At 37.9% G+C, this 24,909-nt stretch overlaps 1 protein-coding gene across 2 annotated transcripts in view; it reads right to left on the bottom strand.

Annotated features, from left to right (window-relative positions):
* Positions 1 to 24,909, bottom strand: part of PEX7 (peroxisomal biogenesis factor 7) — a 91,898-nt gene that overhangs the window by 33,638 nt on the left and 33,351 nt on the right. For both annotated transcript variants that reach the window (XM_518763.9, XM_016956377.3), the window contains exons 6-8: positions 16,270 to 16,376; positions 13,011 to 13,124; positions 10,759 to 10,814 (exon numbers count right to left, since the gene is read on the bottom strand). In XM_518763.9, coding sequence (XP_518763.3) covers positions 10,759 to 10,814; positions 13,011 to 13,124; positions 16,270 to 16,376 — 277 coding nt within the window. The remainder of the gene's footprint in view (positions 1 to 10,758; positions 10,815 to 13,010; positions 13,125 to 16,269; positions 16,377 to 24,909) is intronic.

Raw genomic sequence — 24,909 nt, 5'->3', positions numbered from 1 at the left:
AAATAATTAACCCTATTTAATCAGTGATGTAGATCCATTTTATAGGTTCAAGTGATCCAGGGTAAGACCTCCAACACAGAGTACGCTGGGACAGTGAAGACCTTAAAATGGCCCTGGTGAATGGAAGCTTATGGGGACACTAAAAGCCTGGCTAAGTAAAAGAGATGTAAGAGAGGAGTTAAAGGCAAATGCAGGATGAAGGAAAATGTTACAGGCTGAGGAAAAAGTCACTAAAGAGTTGGAGACTAAAGATACAGAGAGATATAGGGGGAGAAGAAGTCACTTCACGGCGTAAAGTCCTGAAGAAAACAAGTACGAGGGATCAACAGCACACATGTCTAAGGGTTCTAAATAACAGGAGGAATGAAGAGGTACAGATTTAGAGAAAATCTGCAGGCCTAGCTTAGAAATTAAGATAATTTGTGCTTGAGTCCCACAATTATTATTATTATTATTTTAAAGGTAAGATCTTTTGCTGAATGTGCAGGGAATAGGGTTGGAAAGATGGCTTTAGAAGAGAGGCAAAGGGCCAGGTGTGGGGGCTCACGCCTATAATCCCAGCACTTTGGGAGGCTGTGGTGGGCAGATCACTTGAGGTCAGGAGTTCGAGACCAGCCTGGCCAACATGGTAAAACCCTGTCTCTACTAAACATACAAAGATTAGCTGGGTGTGGTGATGTGTGCCTGTAGTCCCAGATAGTCAGGAGGCTAAGGTGGGAGAATCGCTTGAACCCTGGAGGTGGAGGTTACAATGAGCCAAGATCACACAACTGCACTGCAGCCTGGGTGACAGAGCAAGACTGTCTCAAAAAAAAAAAAAAGAAGAAGAAGAAGAAGAGGGGGTAAAGCAATTAAGAATTATCACAGTATTTTCAAGAATGTCTTCTCATATATTTCTTGTAATCACCCTGTGAGCTTGTGAGCACAGATATCACTAGTTGCCATATTACACATTAATAAAAGAAACCTGGACTCTAAGTTATACACGATCATTGATTTCAAGTATCTTTTTAACTTTCTGTTTAACTTACGTTAAAGATCTCCTATTATTGAACTATAAATCTCAATTTTTCCAAGTGCTTACAAATATAGCTACGACACCTTTGATCTGGTCTCAGGACCATGACCTAAGCCACCTCCCTCCCCAGGGGCACTAAATAACTATCCCCCCCTCCCTGTCCTTGCTCAGGACTCAGCATTTAACAGTGGAGAGAAAAGTAAGACTGAAAGCCAAAAACTATGACGATTCTGCGCATGGTTTGACACTCCCAAGATTTTCAGAAATGTAGTTGACATCCAGTCTTAACAAACATTCCTGAGAACAAGGCATTTTCCCACAGGGTGTTTAGGGGTACTTAAATACATAAAACAGGGAGTGGTCAGTCACTAGGATTAAGATCAAAATGACAATTCTGAGAAGAAAGTCTCAGTAGTCATTAGATTTTTCTCTTTAATCAGAAACAAAGCACTGAAATGGATTTAAGATGTCCCAATTAAAACTGTTAAGAATACCAAATATGAGATCACCAAAAGATTAATGTCTCATCTCAGTTTATGCCTTCTTGCTTCAAATGCCAGAAAGGTGTTCGAATTCCAAGAACTAGATCCTATATGTGGATATCTTTTTGAATCCATGAGTGACAAAAAGAGAAGATTCCAAGTTCTCTCTTCATCCTGCTTAACCTATCTGGTGGATCTGACATTACTGGCCATTCACACCTTGTTGAAAGCCCCTCCTCCCACAGCTTCTGTGACTATTGCATGCTGTAAGGTTTCCTCCTGTTCCTGGTGGGCTGCTCCTTCCTGCTTTCCAACATGAATTCCCTCCTGAAGGAGGGAATTTTTGTTCTTTCTCTACACTTATCTCCCTTTGGCTTATTCATGCTTATGGACTGAATTATCAGTGAGTAAACGGTGTCCAAATCTACATGCACAGCCTTAACCTCCGGCCAGTGATCTAGCTCCACAGTTCCAGTTTCTTCCTTTCTGTTGTGTTGCCATTCGTTAGTTCCCAGGCTGAAAACTCTATAATCACTACTTATTATTTTATATAGAATACTAAAAAACAAACAAAAGCCTGGTTAAAGTACACTTTTGAGAGCTGGGAGCCTCCATGTGATTATTCTTCCCAGCTGTCTGCCCGCTTGTATTGAATGAATCAAGAAAACCAAGTTAAGGCATGAAATACATCTCAAAGCATTGTTGTAATTTATTCTATTAGAAGTACATTTTATACAAACAAAGCTATATAGACTGGGCCATATCTAATACGGACTCAGAAGTGAGGAGAGAGGAGAGTCTAGGCAATGAGGCCATGTAAATCCAAAACTGTTACTGTATTCTTACAAAAACCAATACAGAACAACAAAGAGAACAAATAAAACTACACAAACCTCAGGTCTTCCACACATCCAAACTTCAAATTAACTGTAAGAAGAAAAATCAAAACGGAATCCCTATGAGCTCTCTTCCTTGTTCCAGCTGCAAGCCTGTGTGAATGGCAAGGACAGTTTGGGGAACACTGAATGGTACAGAGAGGGCAGAAGTTAGGACTAGGTCTAGCGCTGACCTAAAACCATCATGAGAAAGAGAAAGTGCATCCTATGAGTGAAAATACTGGAAAAAGGCATAATAAAGATTAGATTACAGATTTTAAAGTACACTGGATACAGGGAGGTGATCTTAGAAAGTTGATAGTTTAGGGGGGAAAGAAAATTAAAAGGAAGGAAAGGTGCCAACCTCAAACCATCAACCCTGTCCACAGACATAAAGAGACAAAAAAGTCTTTATTTATTTTTAAAAAGACACACATACACAAATAAATGGTTACAAGAATTCCAACAATTCATCTGACAAAAGCTTCCCTCAAAAAAAAAATAGTGAAGTAGAAAACCGTAACATATTCTAAACTGAATCAAATTATCTTCAAGCAAGCATTTAGGGACATGGAAGAAAAAAAACCAACAAAACCCTTGACCAGGAACTCAAAAACAAAGAAAAGAAGTGGACAAAAACAGAAGAACTGAAACAGACCTGACTGAACTGAAGAAAGAAACACAAGAAAAAAGGCAAAATCATTTCACAAATAAACACAGAATTACATTGGGGCCCAAGAAGAGCAGATTCACACAAAAACATAATAAGGGCATTGAGGACAACAGGAAAACAACCAAAAGAATGAAAATGAGATAAAGAAATATAGAAGGAAAAAGTATCAGACAGAAAGTACCTGAGAGAGAAGACAGGTAAAGGAGAGTCCTTTTATACATAATGGGAGTTCCACAGAAAATAAAACAATTAAGTAGAACTATTATTTAAAACTGTAATTCAAAAAACTTTCTAGGAATAAAAGAAGACCCGAATCCTATATACTTAAAGAGCTCACTGAGCCTGCAGCAAGAAAAACTGAAATGCAACAAGGATTCTTTTTCCCCAGGGTCTCGAGGAGGAGGGAAAGGATTGATGGTTGGGGTCGGGGCGGTGCCAAACAACTTACAAGTAAAAGAGAGTTAGACTGGCATCAGAATTCTCAAAAACGACATAGAAAGCAAGATAAAAACATAGTAGCATTTTCAAAAACCTCAAAGAAAGAAATGTAAATCAAGGAGTTTATATTCAGCTAAACTATCCTCCAAGTAGGAAAGCTACAGAAAAATAGTTTTAAACATATGAGAGTTCATGAGAATTCTATGCCCATCAGTCCCTCTTGAGAAATCTACGGCATTTCCTGAAGATAAACTGCATCAGATAATGAGGGAAACTTAGGAATAAAAAACTGATAATGAGCACTTAATATATTTAATTATACACTTAAGACTAAAACAAAGGTAGAAACTAAGTAAAAATATATCATATGATATGTGCTATATGTTACATGTTGCATGTTCTAACAAAGCATAAATGAAACAAAATTTGATGCAAAAGGGAAAAAAAAGCGAAAGTAGAACAAGTTCACTGGTTATTATATAAGAAATAGGTGGGATTTCACAAAAATATAATGAAAAACTCACAACCAGGCAATAAACAGTTAATTTTTTTCAGAAAACTTATGAAGGCATTTAAAAAGTTGTAACACCAAAGGCAACCACTAAAACATATAAAAACTTACCTAAATGTCAAAAAAATTTAAGTCAAAGAAAAAAAACACAATAAAAAAGCACATCACACACAGAAACATAGCAAATAAAATACAAATAATAATCATAACATAAAATATGACACATTCGATGCTAAACATTTTTATCAAGAAATACAAAAGAGTTAAACTTACATATTCTAATAAAAAGACTATTTGTTCACTAAGCGAGATCCTAATATATGCTCTATACAAAAACATACCTAGAACAAACTGGTTCAACAAAACTGTTTGAAAATAAAGGTATGGGGGTTCAAAATACGCAAATCAATAAACATAACCCATCACATAAACAGAACCAATGACAAAAACCCCATGATTTTTGATGCACAAAAGGCTTTCGACAAAATTCAACACCCTTCATGCTAAAAACTCTCAATAAACTATGTATTGAAGGAGCGTATCTCAAAATAATAAGAGCTACTTATGACAAACCCACAGCCACTATCATACTGAATGGGCAAGAGCTGGAACCATTCCCTATGAAAACCGGCACAAGACAAGGATGCCCTCTCTCACCTCTCCTATTCAACATAGTATTGGAAGTTCTGGCCAGGGCAATCAGGCAAGAGAAAGGAATAAAGGGATTTCAAATAGGAAGAGAGGAAGTCAAATCGTCTGTGTTTGCAGATGACATGATTGTATACTTAGAAAGCCCCATTGTCTCAGCCCAAAATCTCCTTAAGCTGATAAGCAACTTCAGCAAAGTCTCAGGATACAAAATCAATGTGCAAAAATCACAAGCATTCCTATGCACCAATAATAGACAAACAGAGAGCCAAATCATGAGTGAACTCCCATTCACAAATGCTACAAAGGGAATAAAATACCTAGGAATCCAACTTACAAGGGATGTGAAGGACCTCTTCAAGGAGAACTACAAACCACTGCTCAAGGAAATCAGAGAGGACACAAACAAATGGAAAAACAATCCATGCTCATGGATAGGAAGAATCAATATCGTGAAAATGGCCATACCACCCAAAGCAATTTATAGATTCAATGCTATCCCCATCAAGCTACCATTGACTTTCTTAACAGAATTAGAAAAAAACTACTTAAAATTTCATATGGAACCGAAAAAGAGCCCATAAAGCCAAGACAATCCTACAAAGCTGGAGGCATCACACTACCTGACTTCAAAGTATACTACAAGGCTACAGTAACCAAAACAGCATGGTACTGGTACCAAAACAGATATATAGACCAATGGAAGAGAACGGAGGCCTCAGAAATAACGCCACACATCTACAACCATCTGCTCTTTGACAAACCTGACAAAAACAAGCAATGGGGGAAGGTTTCCCTATTTAATAAATGGTGTTGGAAAAACTGGTTAGCCATATGCAGAAAACTGAAACTGGACACCTTCCTTACACCTTATACAAAAATTAACTCAAGATGGATTAAAGACTTAAATGTAAACCCAAAACCATAAAAACCCTAGAAGAAAACCTAGGCAATACCATTCAGGACATAGGCATGGGCAAAGACTTCATGACTAAAGCACCAAAAGCAATGGCAACAAAAGCCAAAATTAACAAATGGGATCTAATTAAACTAAAGAGCTTCTGTACAGCAAAACAAACTATCATCAGAGTGAACAGGCAACCTACAGAATGGGAGAAAATTTTTGCTATCTATCCATCTCACAAGGGGCTAATATCCAGAATCAACAAGAAAAAAACAACCCCATCAAAAAGTGGGTGAAGGATATGAACAGTCACTTCTCAAAAGAAGATATTAATGTGGCCAACAAACATATGAAAAAAAGCTCATCATTACTGGTCATTAGAGAAATGCAAATCAAAACCACAATGAGATACCACCTCACAACAGTTAGAATGGTGATCATTAAAAAGTCAAGAAATAACAGATGCTAGAGAGGATATGGAGAAATACGAAGGCTTTTACACTGTTGGTGGGAGTGTAAATTAGTTCAACCATTGTGGAAGACAGTGTGGTGATTCCTCAAGGATCTAGAATCAGAAACACCATCTGACCCAGCAATCCCATTACTGGGTATATACCCAAAGGATTATAAATCATTCTACAATAAAGACACATGCACACATATGTTTATTGTAGCACTGTTCACAATAGCAAAGACTTGGAACCAACCCAAATGCCCATCAATGATAGACTGGATAAAGAAAATGTGGCACATGTACACCATGGAACACTATACAGCCATAAAAAATGATGAGTTCATGTCCTTTGCAGGGGCATGGATGAAGCTGGAAACATCATTCTCAGCAAACTAACACAGGAACAGAAAACCGAACACCGCGTGTTCTCACTCATAAGTGGGAGTTGAACAATGAGATCACATGGACACAGGGAGGGGAACATCACACATTGGGGCCTTTTGGGGGGTGGGGGACTAGAGGAGGGATAGCATTAGGAGAAATACCTAATGTAGATGACTGGCTGATGGGTGCACCAAACCACCATAGCACGTATATACCTATGTTAACAAACCTGCACGTTCTGCACATGCATCCCAGAACTTAAAGTATAATAAAAAAAATTTAATGGGCTGGGCGCAGTGGCTCACGCCTGTAATCCCAGCACTTTGGGAGGCCGAGGCGGGTGGATCACGAGGTCAGGAGATCAAGACCATCCTGGCTAACACGGTGAAACTCCGTCTCTACTAAAAATACAAAAAATTAGCCCAGCGTAGTGGCGGGCGCCTGTAGTCCCAGCTACTCGGGAGGCTGAGGCAGGAGAATGGTGTGAACCCGGGAGGCGGAGCTTGCAGTGAGCCGAGATTGTGCCACTGCACTCCAGCCTGGGCGACAGAGCCAGACTCTGTCTCAAAAAAAAAAAATTTAATGAAAGAATTGAAAATATGATAAAACAAAAAAAAAAGGTATGGGGAAAAGCATATCTGGAAAGTAAACACAGTATGAAAGCGAGGGCAATGATTCTGATATGAGACAAGGCATAACTGAAACAAAAAGCATTAACTGTGACAAAGAAGGATATTCTTTAATGCTAAAAGTCTCAATTCACCATAATATCTACATACCAGAAACACAGCATCTGTTTCTATAAAATCAAAACTACAAAAGATGCAGGGAGATATAGAAGCCTGCTAATGATAGGAGATTTTAACATACCACTCTCAGTAACATACCATTCTCAGACTAAGTGGACCAATAATAAGAAGGGATGCAGAAGGCCTAAACGACATAATCAATTTGTAAGCTTATGATTATATACTGAACTTTACAGCCTGAAAATGGAGACTATACATTCTTCTGAACTGCAAATGAAACATTCACAAAGACTGATCATTTATTAGGTTCCACTTCCCCCAAATTTCAATATGTTCCATAAAACAGAATGACTAAAATAGTATTCTCTGATTTTAATGCAATAAAAGTAGAAATTATTAACAAATTTTTTTAAGTTAAAAGGCATTTTCATATGGAAACTAAATAATTTCCTATTATACAACTCTTGCAAGAAAAGGCAAGTATAAACAGAACTTACAAATGTTTTAAAATGATAATGAAAACATTATATATCAGAATCTATGGACTATAGTTTGAATAAAAACCAGAAAAAAATTTATAGCCTTAAACACTTTATTAACAAAATGAAAGAATAAAAATAAATTCCTATCTCAAGAAGCTGAAAAAAAGAACAACAAAAGGAAAGTACCAAAAAGGAAATAATAAAAATAAAAGCAGTGATTAATTTAAAAAAAAAAAAGTTCTTTTTTTTTCTTTTTTGAGACAGAGTTTTGCTCTTGTTGCCCAGGCTGGAGTGCAATGGCACGATCTCGGCTCACTGCAACTTCTGCCACCTGGGTTCAAGCAATTCTCCTGCCTCAGCCTTCCCAGTAGCAGGGATTACAGGCATGTGCCACCACGCCCAGCTAATTTTGTATTTTTAGTAGAGACGGGGTTTCACCATGTTGGTCAGGCTGGTCTTGAACTCCTGACCTCAGGTGATCCACCCGCCTCAGCCTCCCAAAGTGCTGGGATTACACGCATGAGCTACTGCACCCAGCTGAAAAAAGTAGTTCTAATTGATAAATTAAAATTCTGCCTGCTGAAGAAAAATAACAAAATAAACATACCACTAGATATTCAAAGAACTTATTAAAGATACAAAATCAGAAATAACAAGAGTAAAACAACCAATGAAAGAGAAGAAATCCTACAACATTCCTTTATAGACTTTTTTTTTTTTTTTTGAGGCAAAGTCTCACTCTGTCACCCAGGCTGGAGTGCAGTGGTATGATTTTAGCTCACTGCAATCTCTGCCTCCTGGGTTCAAGCAATTCCACCTCAGCCTCCCAAGTAGCTGGGATTACAGGCACCTGCCATCATGCCTGGCTAATTTTTCTATTTTTAGTAGAGACAGGGTTTCACCATGTTGGCCAGGCTGGTCTCGAACCCTTAACCTCAGGTGATCTGCCCACCTTGGCCTCCCAAAGTGCTGGGAATACAGGCATGAGCCACTGTGTCCACCCACTTTACAGACACCTCTACGAATAAATTTGAAAACCTAAAAGCAAGGGACAATTTCCAAACTTGATCCCATTAGAGATACAAAGTTTAAACAGACTCACTTCCATGAAAGAAATGAAGTTATCAAGAAAGTACTCCACAAAAAGCACCATGCTCCACTAGTTTTGCAGAGCAATCCTACAAAGGATTCAAAGACCAAATAGCCTCAATGCTGTACAAGTTGTTCCAGAGCTTTGGAAACAAAGGAAAATTTCTTAATTCTTTTTATGAAGCAAGTAAAACACAGACACATTAAACAAAACGAAAAAAGAAAGAAAACTGCAACTAATATCACCTTTGAATATTGACACAAAAGTTTTAAATAAAATATTAGCAAACACAATTCAACACCATGGTGAGAAAATGATACACAAAGAACGTGAGAGACTTACTCCAGGAATGCAAGGTTGGTTCAATCCATTAATATAGTACATCATAGCCATATCTCTAAGAAGAAAAATCATGATTATCTCCATAAATGCTGGGGGAAAAAAGCCTTCAACAAAACTTAAGATCCATTCCTAATTTAAAAAACTCAAGAAAATAGGAATTCATGCATACTTTCTTAGTATGACAAACAAGTAAACATATATAATTTGCATTAAAGTCAGAATCTTATTTTTAATAGAGAAACACTAAAGGCGTTTGTACTCATATCAGGAATCAGACATTCTCTATAAACTATTTAGCACTGTATTAGTGGTATTTGTGGAGGGAATTTTAAGAAAAATCAATTAGAGGCATCAGAATTGGACATGAAGGTGTAGAACCACCTTTATTTGTAGATGATAAGATCATACATCTGGAAAACCTTAATGAATCAATGATCTTTAGATGGCAGAGAAACAGGTACTCTCAAACATTGCTGCTGAGTATCAAAATTGGCATATTCCTTATGGATGGGAATTCGGTAATATCTAACAAAACTACATATGTTTACCTTTTAACTCAGCAATCCCACTTCTAGGAATACCAGACATTAATTCTCTAGTAACACAAAGCTATCATTCACTGTGGCACTGTTTATTTACAAAACATTGAAAACAAGCTAAATGTCCATAGATAGGAGGGTAGCCAAATAAACTATAGCACATCCACACAATGGTGTATTATGCAGAATGAGAATGATCTCTTTGATACAGAATGATTTCCAGGATATATTTTAGTGAAAATCCTGGAAACCTTTCTGAATATATCTTTATGTACATCTTGACTTTTGAAACCATGTCAATGTTTTGCCTAGACAAAATCAACAAGGATGGGAGGAAAACCCTAAAATTGAATACAAACAGAAACAAAGGAATCAAACCATGTTTCAAGTGAATAACATAACCACACTCTAACAGAGAAGAGGAGAATTAACCTAAGTAACTTCTGAATATAGTATTCAAACTAAAGACAAAAAAAACTCTAAGCAAGTGCTGAGCTCTAATTAGTAAGATTGTTTTTTTCAAAGGTATGGCTTTGCAATTCTGAACTACTTTCTAAGCATTACAGGGTTTAACACATAAGAAAATATATCGTGAATAAAATGGAAGTCAAGAGTTACAAATTTGGAAAGGGAAAATAAATCCTCTGTGGTATGGAACTGTAACTGGAAGTATAAATAGAGACCCACACCCACACACACTCTTATCTAGATATCCATGCACATATATACACATACATGTTCATATATCTACATTCACAAAAAATCATAGACTCATGTTCATTGTTTTTTCATCTAAGCAATCTTAGCCTTAAGACTCATATAATTAGACCTGAAGAAATGCAATTTCCAAATTTCTATATCTAAATTTAGAATATATTGGCTATGCCATCTATAGTGTAGGAAAGTGTTACCATAGGAACATCTATTAGAAAAGATGGCTTTTAAACAGAATAGCCAGGCTAATATTTGAAGAGAAAAAATTTACTCATATATGTGACTGGATCACGAAAACAGGAAAAATATAATATTAATCCTAGTAAATATTTAAATGTACCCATCTCAGATTATTTTCATGTTAGTAAGAGTAATCATATTATCTCTTATAAAAGTTGCAAAGATGCAAATGTTACCTGGTATTTCACAATGAAATGTATTAAAAACCACTGTACCTTACAGTAAAATCATACGAGCAAGAGGCCAGCACAGAAGCATGAAATGGCGAAAACTACAAAAAAAAAAAAAGAGAAAAAAACCCTTTTTGAAGTCAGCTGTGATTATAACACTGCTTTCTATGATCATTCCATAAACATTATAATAAATTTAAGTTGAGTCAGAGCTGTCACTTAAAATTATGCTTTTTCAAAGCATATATGCTATAATTTGAGGCAAAAATTTTCTGGCCTTATAAGTATCCATCTTCAGGAAAAATATTTTTACATTCTCCAAAGAAAATTATCCCTCAAGCTTTTTAGAACTTATTTAGAATAAAATATTCCCAAAATGTTGCTATTCTGGAAAAATTAAATACAATTTCATATTGGCTATCCAAAAATGATTCTTACAGGCCAGATGCAGCAGCTCACACCTGTAATCCCAGCACCTTGGGAGGCTGAGGAGGGCAGATCACCTCAGGTCAGGAGCTCGAGACCAGCCTGGCCAACATGGTGAAACCCCGCCTCTACTAAAAATACAAAAATTAGCTGGGCATGGTGGCACATATGCCTATAATCTCAGCTTCTCGGGAAGCTGAAGCAGGTGAATTGCTTTAACCCAGAAGGTGGAGGTTGCAGTGAGCCGAGATCATGCCACTGCACTCCAGCCCCGGCGACAGAGAGAGACTCTGGCTCAAAAAAAAACAAAAGCAAACAAAGTAATAAACAAAAATGATTCTTACAAATATAAGGGATTTAAGTATATAATAGTACAAATATATAATTATATAATTTACCAATTTTACAAATATATGATTGCTATAATCACGTTATCAAAATAAACATGTAAATGTTAAATAAAAACACCTTTAAGATATTTTTACGTTATTTGTATATTACAGCTAATGGAAAATGATATCAAGGGTAAAAAGCAAGTTTAAAGACAAGTAACGTCTTCTAGATGAGTAAAAATGTACTTAATAAGTTGACCTTTGCAATTACATTTCTTCAGTGTTTGTCTTATCGCACTTTAATAGTTAAATACACATATATAACTACATTTGACCAGCACTTAGTTTGCAAAGTACTTTCACTACATTACCTTATTTCATTCTCATAATCACTCTAAAATATACATAGAGCATATTTTTCAACTGCTAAAACTTGTCCAATTAAACAAATTTTTATTAAAAAATAAAACAGAGCACTGTGTCTCCTATGTTGCATTGCAGCCAGAGAAACTTAAAATATTAACTTAACTAAAAATTTAGAATTTTTGGCCAGGCACAGTGACTCAGCCTGTAATCCCAGCACTGTGGAAGGCTAAGGCAGGCAGATCACTTGAGGTCAGGAGTTCAAGACCAGCCTGGCCAACACTGTGAAACCCTGTCTCTACTAAAAATACAAAAAAATTAGCCGGGCATGGTGGCGCACACCTGTAGTCCCAGCTACTCAGTAGGCTGTGGCAGGAGAACAGCTTGAACCCAGAAGGCAGAGGTTGCAGTGAGCTGAGATCGTGCCTGGGTGACAGGGCAAGACTCCATCTCAAAAAAAAGAAAAAAAAATTTAGAATTTTTTAAATAGTAGGAATAACATAATTATCTTATTAAAATAATCAATAAGGTACTTTTTTATCCTGAACGTAAAAAAAAAAAAAAAGGATGAAATTGGGAGATGTCACTTAATAAGATGTTTTCCACAGTCATTTAGCAGAACCTGCCTAAATATAAAAGCCAGGAAACCAACCTAAGTCATCTTATAACCCAGATAAATTTACTGGGACCATCATTAAAAATTTACCTCATCCTCTGCTGTTCACAGAGTAGAAAACTTTCTATATCCCAAACATCTGTGAAGAGTCATGTATGTTATCATGTTAGGAAAAAGAAAGAATTGACCATCTCTTTACATCTGTTTCAACAAAGTAGAGACTCTCGCTAATTAGAAACTTATAAAGAACATAATACTAACAGTGAATTACTATAGTTAAAAAAATATATTAAAGGAAATAACAGATTGGAGGTGAAAGAATGAGAAAAAGATTTTTATTTAACTTTAAGTATTGAATGTCTACATTGCCCAAATTCATTCAATCATTATTCAAATATTTTCGCCTAATTTTAGCTTTCACTACTAATTAATTGGGTAAGAAAAACACATATAAAAAAGAATTAGTAACTCCAATCCCTAAACCCAGAACACTTTTTAATATACACTTCATTGATTATATTTATATAATTTTATTCTACATATAAAAGATGAAGACTTACTTTCACCCTCCTAATAGCATAGGTATGACCAAGAAGTTCAAACACTGGTTGTCGTACATTCCTTAAGTCCCAGCCTCTCAAACTACAGTCAACTGCCCCGGTCACCAGCAAATTCTAAAAACAATTCAGAGAAACATAAACTGTGACATCTTTGCAATTAAACAGTATGCAGGCTTTCCTACTAGAAACAACATCTGCTTTCTGATAACTATTTAATATGAACCAAGGAGTCATTTTTGAGAAGTTGTATAACAAGTACAGACAGGAATGAACATAGACATTAATAGCAAAAAACTTATATGACTTGTGAGAAAAAGAACTCAATATGCTTTATGTACACGATGGAACACTACAGACAGCTGGAAAAGGCATAGTTCCAAACAGCATTGTGGATTTTCTAATTCAGCTTTAGAAGCGGCAGTAAATACATAGGGGATTAAAAATTTTATCTGACAAATGAGCCCAGCTTTCTCTTCAAAAGGTTTTCCCTGGAATTCCAGCACCTTGGGAGGCAAAGGTGGGAGGATCACTTGAGGCCAGGAACTTGAGACCAGCATGGACAATAAAGCAAGACCCTGTCTACCCAAAAAATTAGCCAGGCGTGGTAACATACACCTGTAATTTTAGCTACTTGAGAGGCTGAGTGAGGCAGGAGGATTGTGTGAGCCCAAGAGTCAGAGGCTACAGTGCGGTATGATCACCCCACTGTACCTCAGCCTGGATGACACAGCGAGACCCTGTCTCTAAAAAAAAAATAAAAATTTAAAAAAGGTTTTCAAGGCTGGGTGCGGTGGTTCACTCCTATAATCCCAGCACTTTGGGAGGCCAAGGCCGGTGGATCACTTGAGCCCAGGAGTTTGAGACCCGCCTGGGCAACAGTGAGACCTCATCTCTAAAAAACAAACAAACAAAAAGGGTTTCAACATACTCTGAGGTTTTTCCAGGCATTAAAAGGCAAGAGGTCTGTTCATTTAGGCACATCTGAAAAAGGAAAGGCTATGAATTAAATTTTTCCATGTTCTCTAAATCTAAATTAATCATTGTTTCCAACTCTCTTGGACCAAATTTCTTAATACGATATCTAATCATATCCAAGAATGTAATCAAATAGTGGTGAGTCTCGTATCTATTCCGGCTTTACAAATTCTGCTATCTAGAGCCCCAAGTGAACCCAGAGGTCCTGGCTGAATAGGACAAGTGCTGGGTCCACACTCAGTCCACCCCACATAACTCAGAACAGCAATGGATTTAAGTTGGTGCAAAAGTAGTTGCAGTTTTTGCCATTGAAAGTAATGGCAAAAACTGCAACTACTCTTGCACCAACCTAACATTGTCTGACTATGTTGGGCTTTAGTTTAAGCCAATTTGAAGAAAAGTTTCAGTTATTAGAAAATAATTTTTGTAAATCACTCTCAAATGTCTATCAGCATCTTTCTTTAGAGTTCCCAAACATCTAACATACAGGCCATAATTAATTTTCCAATATGAAACATTCATTTATGAGTTTGAAACTATAGTCATCAGCATTGAAATGTTTAGATTGAGTAATATCATTGTATATGTACTATATTTTAACTTATTTTACTTATTTTTATTTAAAGAACTCTGCCAATACAATGTTCTTTTAACTTTAATTAATTTAAAACTGGGAAAAAAACAAAGCATACATTTTACCTATTTGTCACGGTCAACAGACCACTTCAGGGACATAAATACAGTCATGCATCACTTAATGATGGGGATATGCTCTCAGAAATGTGGCATTAGGCAATTTCATCTTTGCGTGAACATCACAGAGTGTACTTACACAAACCTAGGTGGTACAGCCTACTACACACCCAGGCTAGATGAAACAGCCTATTGCTCCTAGGCTATATGCCTGTCCAGCATGTTACTGTACTGAATACTGTAGGCTACTGTAATACAATTGTAAGGATTTCTGTATCTAAACATAGAAAAGGTATAGTAAAAATATAGTATGGAAGATAAAAAATTGTAGTAGGGTCCTTACCATGAATGGAGCTTACAAAACTGGAAATTACTCTGGGTGAGTCAGTGAGTGAATGAGTAGTGAGTGAATGGAAAGGCCTAGAACATTACTGTACACTAAATTTATTTTTTATTTCCTTTCTTCAATAATAAATTAACCTTAGCTCACTGTAATTTTTTGCTTCATAAACTTTCTAATTTTAAGTTTTTTGTTGTTGTTGTTGTTTTGAGATGGAGTCTTGCTCTGTTGCCAGGCTGAAGTGCAGTGGCGTGATCTTGGCTCACTGCAGCCTCTGCCTCCCAGTTCAAGCGATTCCCCTGCCTCAGCCTCCCGAGTAGCTGGGACTACAGGCGCCTGCCACCACGCCTGGCTTTTTTTACTTTTTGACTCTTCATAATAACAAAACTTAAAATATAAACACATTGTAGAGCTATAGAAAAATATTTTCTTTCTTTATATCCTTATTTTATAAGCTTTTTTCTATTTAATTTTTTTTTTTACTTTTTAAACTCTTTTTTTAAAAACTGAGACACACACATATTAGTTTAGGACTACACTGAGTCAGGATTATCAATATCACTGTCTTCTACCTTCACATCTTGTCCTGCTGGAAGGTTTTCGGGGGCAATAGGAATTTTTCAGCTCCATTATATCTTACGGGCCCTGTCACATATGCAATCTGTCACTGGCTGAAATGTTGTTATGCAGTGCATGACTGTAGTATATTAACACATATTTAATCCATTTCTATCTCTGATTCATATGCTCATGTGGTTAACTGAAGCTTTAAAAAAGTTGCACATGGACACTTATCTTACAGAGGCATGAAAATTGGTTAGGCTTAAAAAGGAAGATAAAACAGAAAAATTTAAAAACTGATGGACTGTCAAATTAAAAATCAAATTACAATAGTTCAACAGCCTGACTAGCAAAGTGAGAAAGAAATAAAAGCAAAAGATGATACAAAATTGCAGGGTTAAGAGCAATAAAGAAAAAAATTACATAAGGCAGCTTCCCAAAACAAACAAATAAGGCTGTACTGTTGAACTTTGAGAATTTCTGTTTCTTATTTTGCCCGTTTCATGAGCACTTAAATCCAATTAATGCTAATGCAGGTCAGTCACAATCATTAATTAGAAAGGAAAGGGACAGAATTTAACTTAATGGTCCAGGAACACCACCAAAGTCCACATAAACAAAGACAAATAAAATTCAGAACATTTTAACATTAGGAAGGACAGCAGCATAGGATAGAGCCATACACTATACCTCATTGTATTTACACCAGTCACAACTCAAGATTTCTGCCTGATGTCCAGGAATCACGATTCTTACTCCTGCTGCCTTCACATCCCATATTCTCAGAGTCTGATCACCTAGTAAAAAGGAAGACTTGATCATTTCCCATCACACCACTTGAATGTGCAGTGACATAATGTGTTCATAATAATAAGTCAAGTAAAAATACACTGCTTTCAGTGTTAGGATATTGCCACCTTTAGACTTATTTTTTAAACCATAATAATGTATAGGAACTATTCAAATGAAGGAATACAAAAAGTGACGTTGCACCGTGATAATGCTATTAGGAGGAAAATTTGAATCTCACGCTGAGATAAACACAGTATTGACTAAACACACAGCTGGTGTGTGTTCGAGGCAGGAAAGGCCCTGAAAATTCTCGTGTTAGGAAATAAAGTGATCACTCTGTACCAGTGTATTGTACTAGAAACCAACAATAGAGTAACAATTTTACTGCTAAAGGCGGGCAAAGTCTACCAAGCCAAAATGGAGAATTTTTTACTTTTCATTGTCAAGTATACTATATTTTAATGGGCCAGCTATAAGTGTATTTTTCTCCTCAAAAAAAAAAGCTAAAAAAATTTATTTATTTATTTTTATGTATTTATTTATTTATTTCGAGACAGAGTCTCACTCTGTCACCAGGCTGGAGTGCAGTGGCACGATATCAGCTCACTGTAATCTCCGCCTCCCAGGTTCAAGTGATTCTCCTGCCTCAGCCTCCCGAGTAGCCAGGACTACAGGTGCGCACCACCACACCCAGCTAATTTTTGTATTTTTGGTAGAGACGGGGTTTCGCCATGTTGGCCAGGATGATCTCGATTGCCTGACCTCATGATCCACCCGCCTCAGCCTCCCAAAGTGTTGGGATTACAGGCGTGAGCCGCAGCGCCCGGCCTATTTATTTATTTTGATATTTTTTTGAGACAGAGTCTTGCTGTATTGCCCAGGCTGGAGTGCAGAGGCACGGTCTCAGCTCATTGCAACTTCCACCTCCTGGGTTCAAGCAATTCTCATGCTTCAGCTCCCCAAGTAGCTGGGATTACAGATGTGTGCTACCACGCCCAGCTAATTTTTGTATTTTCAGTAGAGATGGAGTTTTAGCCAGGCATGGTGGCTCACGCCTGTAATCCCTACCCTTCGGGAGGCCAAGGTGGGCAGATCACCTGTGGTCAGGAGTCTGAGACCAGCCTGGCCAACATGATGAAACCCTATCTCTACTAAACAAAAAATTAGTTGGGTGTGGTGGTGGCGGGTGCCTGTAATCTCAGCTACTGGGGAAGCTAAGGCAGAAGAATCACTTGAACCTGGGAGGCAGAGGTTGCAGTGAGCCGAGATTGTGCCACTGCACTCCAACCCAGACAACAAGAGTGAAATTCTATCTCAAAAAAAAAAAAAAAGAGTGAGAGAGATGGGGTTTCACCATGTTGGCCAGGCTAGTCTCGAATTTCTGACCTCAGGCAATCTTCCCACCTCAGCCTCCCAAAGTACTGGGATTACAGGTGTGAGCCACCATGCCTGACCAACAAGCTAAAAACATTTAAAGATTACACTTTGCATTATTACAAAAACAGTTTGCATTACTTAACTGCACAGACACCCAATTAAATGTTTTACATGTTGTTTGCCTCCAGTTTTTCTAAACTATGAGGAAACAAAAGATGAGAAGATGAATAAAATCCAGAATATATATACCTACCTCAAAAGTAAAATATAAACAACTGATGATGGGAGAAAACCAGTTCCATGTAATGAAAAGCATGTAGTTTCTGGCATGATAGCAGGTGGGGTCTTGAATGCCATTTTGTGGTTATAGGATACATACCCTGCATAGGATACGTAATATCTCTGAGACTGATTCATTCTAAAGGAGACATAGAATGCCCAACATGCAGCGCTGTCTAAGAATTTCATCATGTTTCTGTAAAGCACCTAGCATGGTCTCTAACACATACTAGAAACTGCCAAATACAGTATATAAAAATGCTAAATTTTTAAAGTATCTTTTACTTATCTACATATATTTTCCTATATTCCCAATTCTAAATCATATATTGTTAAGCTAAATTTAGCTATCCTAGGCAATTTTTTCCTGGCTTCTTCGGAAGTTGCTTAAGAAAGATAAGAAATGTGTTGGCAGTAATGAAATGCAGAGGTTAAGAACAGGGCCTTTGGAGTTCCTGAGCTTGGTTCTAATCCAGCTCAATCATTTGGTGGCCACTGATGCTTAATCAAGTTATTTCGCTGATCTTCAGTTTCCTACCTACAATAAAATAACTGCCTTGTAAGGCTGAATGAGACAAGGTAGTAGCATGAGTACGGTGCCAGATATGCACAGATATGCAGTAAGCTCTCAATACGTGTGTTTTTTTTTTTAATGAGAAAAAATACCCATGATTAGAAGTTATTTATGTCCCCCCAATAATAACAACATGAATAACAGTTAATATTTATTGAGTGCTTCCAATGTGCCACATACTGTTCTAAGCATTTTATACATATTTTTTCTAAAAACATCACAACTACATAAAGTAGGAATTTGGAGATATAAAAGTAATTGTATAGTACTATACAAATGAGGAATATAGTACTATACAAATGCAGCATATAAACATGAAATAACTCACCCAGGATAGTAAGCAACAGAACCAGGACCTGGAACCAGAACCCAAGGTGTCTGGGTCCCCAGCATGCGCACTTTACAGCTTTACAACTACACTGCGCTGCTGCCTCCTTGTGTTGCTGGAGGACAAATGCCATACAATCAATGTTGGCTAATTCTGGAGGAATTATTTTAATTCTTTTAATTTCCAGGCTGGAGTGCAGTGATGCAATCTCGGCTCACTGCAACCTCCACCTCCCAGACTCAAGCAATCCTCCCATGTCAGCCTCCCAAGTAGCTAGGACTACAAGCGCACACCACCATGCCCCCGCTAATTTTTCTATTTTTGGCAGAGACGGGGTTTTGCCATGTTGTCCAGGCTGGTCTCCAGCTCCCGAGCTCAAGCAATCCACCTGCCTCAGCCTCCCAAAGTGCGGGGATTACAGGTGTCAGCCACTGCATCCAGCCCTGTATTACTTTTTCTATAAATCGGAGAAAATTTTCTATTATATTTTCAATACCACTTCCCATCCTCCCTGCCCAGAGGCCACAACAGTCATGAATTTGGTCCGCAGCCCTTTAGTTTGCATTTTGGTAATACTTTTAATTACATTTTTATGGATCCATAAATATGTACTACTACTGCTTTGTATGTAGGATTTTTTTTTCCTTTTTTGATTTAAAAATACTGTCCTGCTACATTAAAAAAAGGTTGAAAACCACTTTGATAGATGAGAGTAACAAACACTTTTGGACGTAGCTAAGGATGGTACCTCCGTCCATAGCACCTCATTCCTTGCTCAGACCACAGCTGACAGGCCAAATGGGGGTACTTGGGATTTTTCTGAACTACAACTGAAAAATAATGTCAGTCCCTCTTCTATGGCAGAACTGACAAGTTATAAAATTCAGGACCCACTAATGACAACATATCTCATTGTGAAAAATGAATGATAAGTTTGAAAGTACCAAAAGGAAATTGTTCAGAATTGGTACAGGTTAGAGCTTCAAATAACTCCAACAGCCCTCATTATAATCACTGTCTGTGGTCTAGCCACCAGTCAGTAGAATCTGCTTCTAGAATTCCAAATAGCTTTGATGAAATGATCTCTCATGACTTTCTCCAGCCTTCAGTGTATAATGCAGGGTGACGTGGATGTCTAGTGTTTGGCCTGCCCAGAAATACCCTTTTTCTAGGAACAGCATGTCCTTTTCTCACCAAGTGATTCTATAAAGACTTACACCTCAACACAATTGACTGACCAAAGGCAGGTCCAGGCAAGACCAACCACAGTACCTCATTCCCTGCTTGGACTACAGCTGAAAGGTCAAAGGCAGGTACTTGGGATTTTTCTGAACTATAACTGAAAAAATAATGTCTGTCCTCTTATGGTAGCATTTACGACTTATAAAATTCAAGAGGCCGGGCATGATGGTTTACACCTGTAATCCCAGCACTTTAAGGGGCTAAGGCAGGAGGATCACTTGAGCCCAGGAGTTCGAGATCAGCCTGAGCAACATAGTGAGATTCCAGCTCTACAAAAAATTTAAAAATTAGCCAGGCATGGTGGCACACACCTGTAGTCCCAGCTACTCCGGAGGTTGAGGTAGGAGAACTGCTTGAGTCCGGGAGGTCAAGGCTGCAGTGAGCCATGATCGCACCACTGTACTCCACCCTGGGTGACAGAACAAGACCCTGTCTCAAAAACGTAAAAATATGGCCAGGCACAGTGGCTCATGCCTGTCATCCCAGCACTTTGGGAGGCTAAGGCAGGTGGATCACTTGAGGCCAGGCGTTTGAGACCAGCCTGGCCAACATGGCAAAACCCCGTCTCTACTAAAAATACAAAATAAATAAATAAATTAGCCAGGCATGGTGGCACACGCCTGTAATCCCAGCTACTCAAGACGCTGGGGCATAAGAATTACTTGAACCCCAGAGGTGGAGGTTGCAGTGAGCTGAGATCACGCCCCTTAACTCCAGCCTGGGCAATGGAGCGAGATTCTGTCTCAAAAAAAAACCAAAACTATATATATATATATCATATATATTATATATATGATATATATTATATATATGTTATATATAATATATTTATATATTATATATATAAATACAGAAAAAATATATATATATAGCTTTGATGAAATGATCTCTCATGACCTTCTCCAGCCTTCAGTGTATAATGCAGCGTGACATCCATGTCACGCTGCATTATACACTGAATATATAAACACAGTGAATTTATATATATTTATACATATATAAATTCAGGAGCCACTAGTGGCCATGTGTCTCACTGTGTGGAGAAAGCCAGTCTGCAGAGTCAAGTCAACAAGTAGAGAAAAGTCCAGATGAGAAACAGAATGTGTCCTGGGGCCTTTCAAACAGCCCTTCCCTTTCTGGAGTATGCTTTTTAACAAATTTCACAAAGATCTAACATAGTCCCAGTTCTATCACTTGCAGGCAAAGGAAATCACTCTTTATCATAAGGGAGCGAAGGGTATTCTCCCAAAGCGTCAGTCTCCTGAAACTAGCTCCAAAGAAAACCATTTGATTAAGCTCGAGGCTTCCATTAAAACATACAAAATGCCTAAATAATATATACTAACTTTCAGGAATTTATATCTAATACTAGGTTAAAAGTATAAATTCTGCTATAGCTATAGCATTGTCTCAAGATCATTGAGCTTGGGTTCACCCTAATAAGATATGAGTATGTGAACTGACTTAAAGTACCAAAACAGGTCAGGCATGGTGGCTCACACTTGTAATCCTAGCACTTTGGAAGGTCAAGGCAGGCAGGTCGTTTGAGTTTAAGAGTTCCAGACCAGCCTGGGCAACCGTTAAATCCTGTCTCTACAGAAAATACAAAAATTAGTCGGGCTTGGTAGCATGCACCTGTAGTCCCAGCTACTCAGGAGGCTGAGGTGGGAGGACTGCTTGAGCCTAGGAGGCAGAGGCTACAATGAGCCGAGACTGTGCCGCTGCACTCCAGCCTGGGTGATAGAGCCAGACTCTGTCTCAAAAAATAAAAATAAAAAAATTTAAAAGTACCAAAACATTACAATGAATGCAGACTAGGAGATTAAGAACTGTTATTGTAGGAATAACATGGATGAGTCTCACAAGACATAATGTTGCATGAAAAAAACCAGTAACAAAGGTATGAAAATGGGCAACATTAATCCATGTTATTGGAAGGCCACACAGTGGTCACCTGGGGTGGGACGTGGTGAGAAGCGACTATAAGGATGGGAGGAGGCCCTCTGGGAACATTCTGTTTCTTCACCTGGGTGCCAGTTACAAGGATGTGTTCATTGTGAGAATTCACCAAATTGTATACTAAGATTATGCACTGTTCAATATGTGTATTATACTTCAATAAAAGATTAAAAAACACAATAACAAAGGTTGGGAGGTTTTGTTCCACACCACCACTTTCTTTTTTTTTTTTAATTATACTTTAAGTTTTAGGGTACATGTGCACAACGTGCAGGTTTGTTACATATGTATACATGTGCCATGTTGGTGTGCTGCACCCATTAACTCGTCATTTAACATTAGGTATATCTCCTAATGCTATCCCTCCCCACTTCCCCCACCCCACAACAGGCCCCGGTGTGTGATGTTCCCCTTCCTGTGTCCATGTGTTCTCATTGTTCAATTCACACCACCACTTTCATGCAATATTAAAAAAAAAAAAAAAAAGAGCCATGGCTTGAGCTGTCCCCTCTTGCAGTTAATTTAATGGGCACAAAAATGTGAAGACTGCTGGGCAGGAGCTGAGAATTCCACTTCCTTGACAGCAACTCCTGATGTAACCATTTGGCACTTCATCCTCGCCATTTTGTCTTCCAGGTAGGAAGGAGACCTAATGACCAAATGGTACAATGACTCATTCAGCTCTTTCAGCTGCCAGGACTTCTGTATTTATGTTGTTTTTTCAATTGAATTTTCTAGACAACTGGCCTTTCATTGACAGGCAGACATTTATCAGGGCCCTGTGATGGTGCCATAGACTCACCTGAATTGCCAGCTTCTCTTATCAATTGCAGATCTGCCACTGACAGAACCAGTGAATCTTTTTTTTCTTTTTTTTTTTTCTGAGACAGAGTCTAACTCTGTCACCCAGGCTGGAGTGTAGTGGCTCACTGCAACCTCTGCCTCCAGGGTTCAAGCGATTCTCCTGCCTCAGCCTCCCAGTAGCTGGAATTACAGGCACCCGCCATCCATCATGCCTGGCTAATTTTTTTGAGTTTTTAGTAGAGATGGGGTCTCACCATGTTGGTCAGACTGGTCTCAAACTCCTGACCTCAAGTGATCCGCTCACCTTGGCCTCCCAAAGTGCTGGGATTACAGATGTGAGCCACTGTGCCTGGCCAGAACCAGTGAATTTAAATGTACAATATGGGCGAGGAAGTGCTGGCTGTTACTATGTCTAATTTCAAATTGCAGCAGGTACGAGGAAGTTGCATAAGGAGAATGAGTGTAAACATAAGAGTCTAAAACTGGGAAGTGAACTGAGTAGCAAAAGGGTACTTTGGGGCCAATATAACTTAACCGAAACGCCTTGTGCCTCTCAGATATAATATGACTTTTTCTTACAGTAGAACGAGGTTTGCTTTAACTACTGGATCCCACACATTCAGGCATGGTTATGACTTACGCAACTAGATGGAGTCTGTGACAGCAATAATTTAGTTTTCATGATTCCAAAGATAATTTACTTCATATTAATCCTCTTCATAAAAAGAGCTCAAATATTCTTCCCTTCTATCTCATATAATTTAGAAATATGATGTCTGTACTAACACAACTATCATGAATTAGGCAAAATGCAATGTCTTTAGGCAACTCTGCTATGGAAGGTAAATCTAGATCTACTGGTAGTTCTCTAAAAACTTCCCCCATTTTGGCCTGTCTCAGCTTAGCTAATGGTAACTAATTTGATGCTAGATTTACAAAACTATACAACTTTGAAGATGACTAAATTCTTGGAGCAAACTAAATGCTACGTTCTCATATATTATCTTAAAATATAAATTGTTGTAATCTGTTGAAAGATATACTTAACTACATGTGTGCAACAGGATTAGACATAAAAATACATCTTGACTGCCTATCACATAAGCTTCCACTATGAAAAACAAGTATTTTACAACTATGGGTTCCACACTACAAACTTTGCAGTTGGGATTACTTTATGCAAAGATTATGTTATGTTTTATAATAAGCACTCGTCCGTAAGCAAGAAGACAAAGCAAGAGAATTAATAAAGATAAACTCACTAGCAAAACTGAGAAAAAACTAAGCAGTTCTCCAACTAAAGCAACCACTTCTCTGAATTCGGCACTGAAACCATTCTGTAGATTTTTTTTAAAAGAGTTGAGTATATTCCTTTGAAAACAGACATGCAATTCCCATTACCTCAAATAGAACTAAGCTGTCAATTTGGCATCTCAAACACAGCTATTCCATAGACTAGTACAGTGCTTCCCAAATTGGGCTGCTCACTAGATTCAGCTGGGATTTAAAAATATATCTCCCAGGGGTATTCTGTCTTTTTATTCAGCAAGACTTAAGGGGAAGCCCACAATTCTGCTGCTGTTTTTTAATGCTCTCCCAATGGTTCTGATGATTAGCCAGATTCTAGAATCACTGGACTAGTATGTTACTATACAACCATGCATTCCAGCGTCTACCTAGAGCAAATTACCCTAGAGCTCCAAGAGTTTTAGCTCTTAGATAAGCACTAACTGTCCACTGTTACAGCACATATACACTGCAAAGGCCATTCTGATGGTCCTCAAATATGCTCTGTTCTCTCCATGTTCCAACTGTTGCTTCCCACTTCCCATTTCCTCTTACTTGTTCATAAGGCAGCAGCTTAGACTATTTCTTCAGGGAAGTGACCTGACCAGCCAACCCTGACAAGCTCAGGAATCCATTTATACATTTCCACAGAATTCTGGGCACACGTGTTAATAATAACAGGTAATAC

The sequence above is a fragment of the Pan troglodytes genome, chromosome 5 (genome assembly GCF_028858775.2).
Source record: "Pan troglodytes isolate AG18354 chromosome 5, NHGRI_mPanTro3-v2.0_pri, whole genome shotgun sequence".
Classification (NCBI taxonomy): Eukaryota; Metazoa; Chordata; class Mammalia; order Primates; family Hominidae; genus Pan; species Pan troglodytes.
Note: the sequence above shows the minus strand (reverse complement) of the source record. Positions and strands in the feature narration are given on the sequence as shown.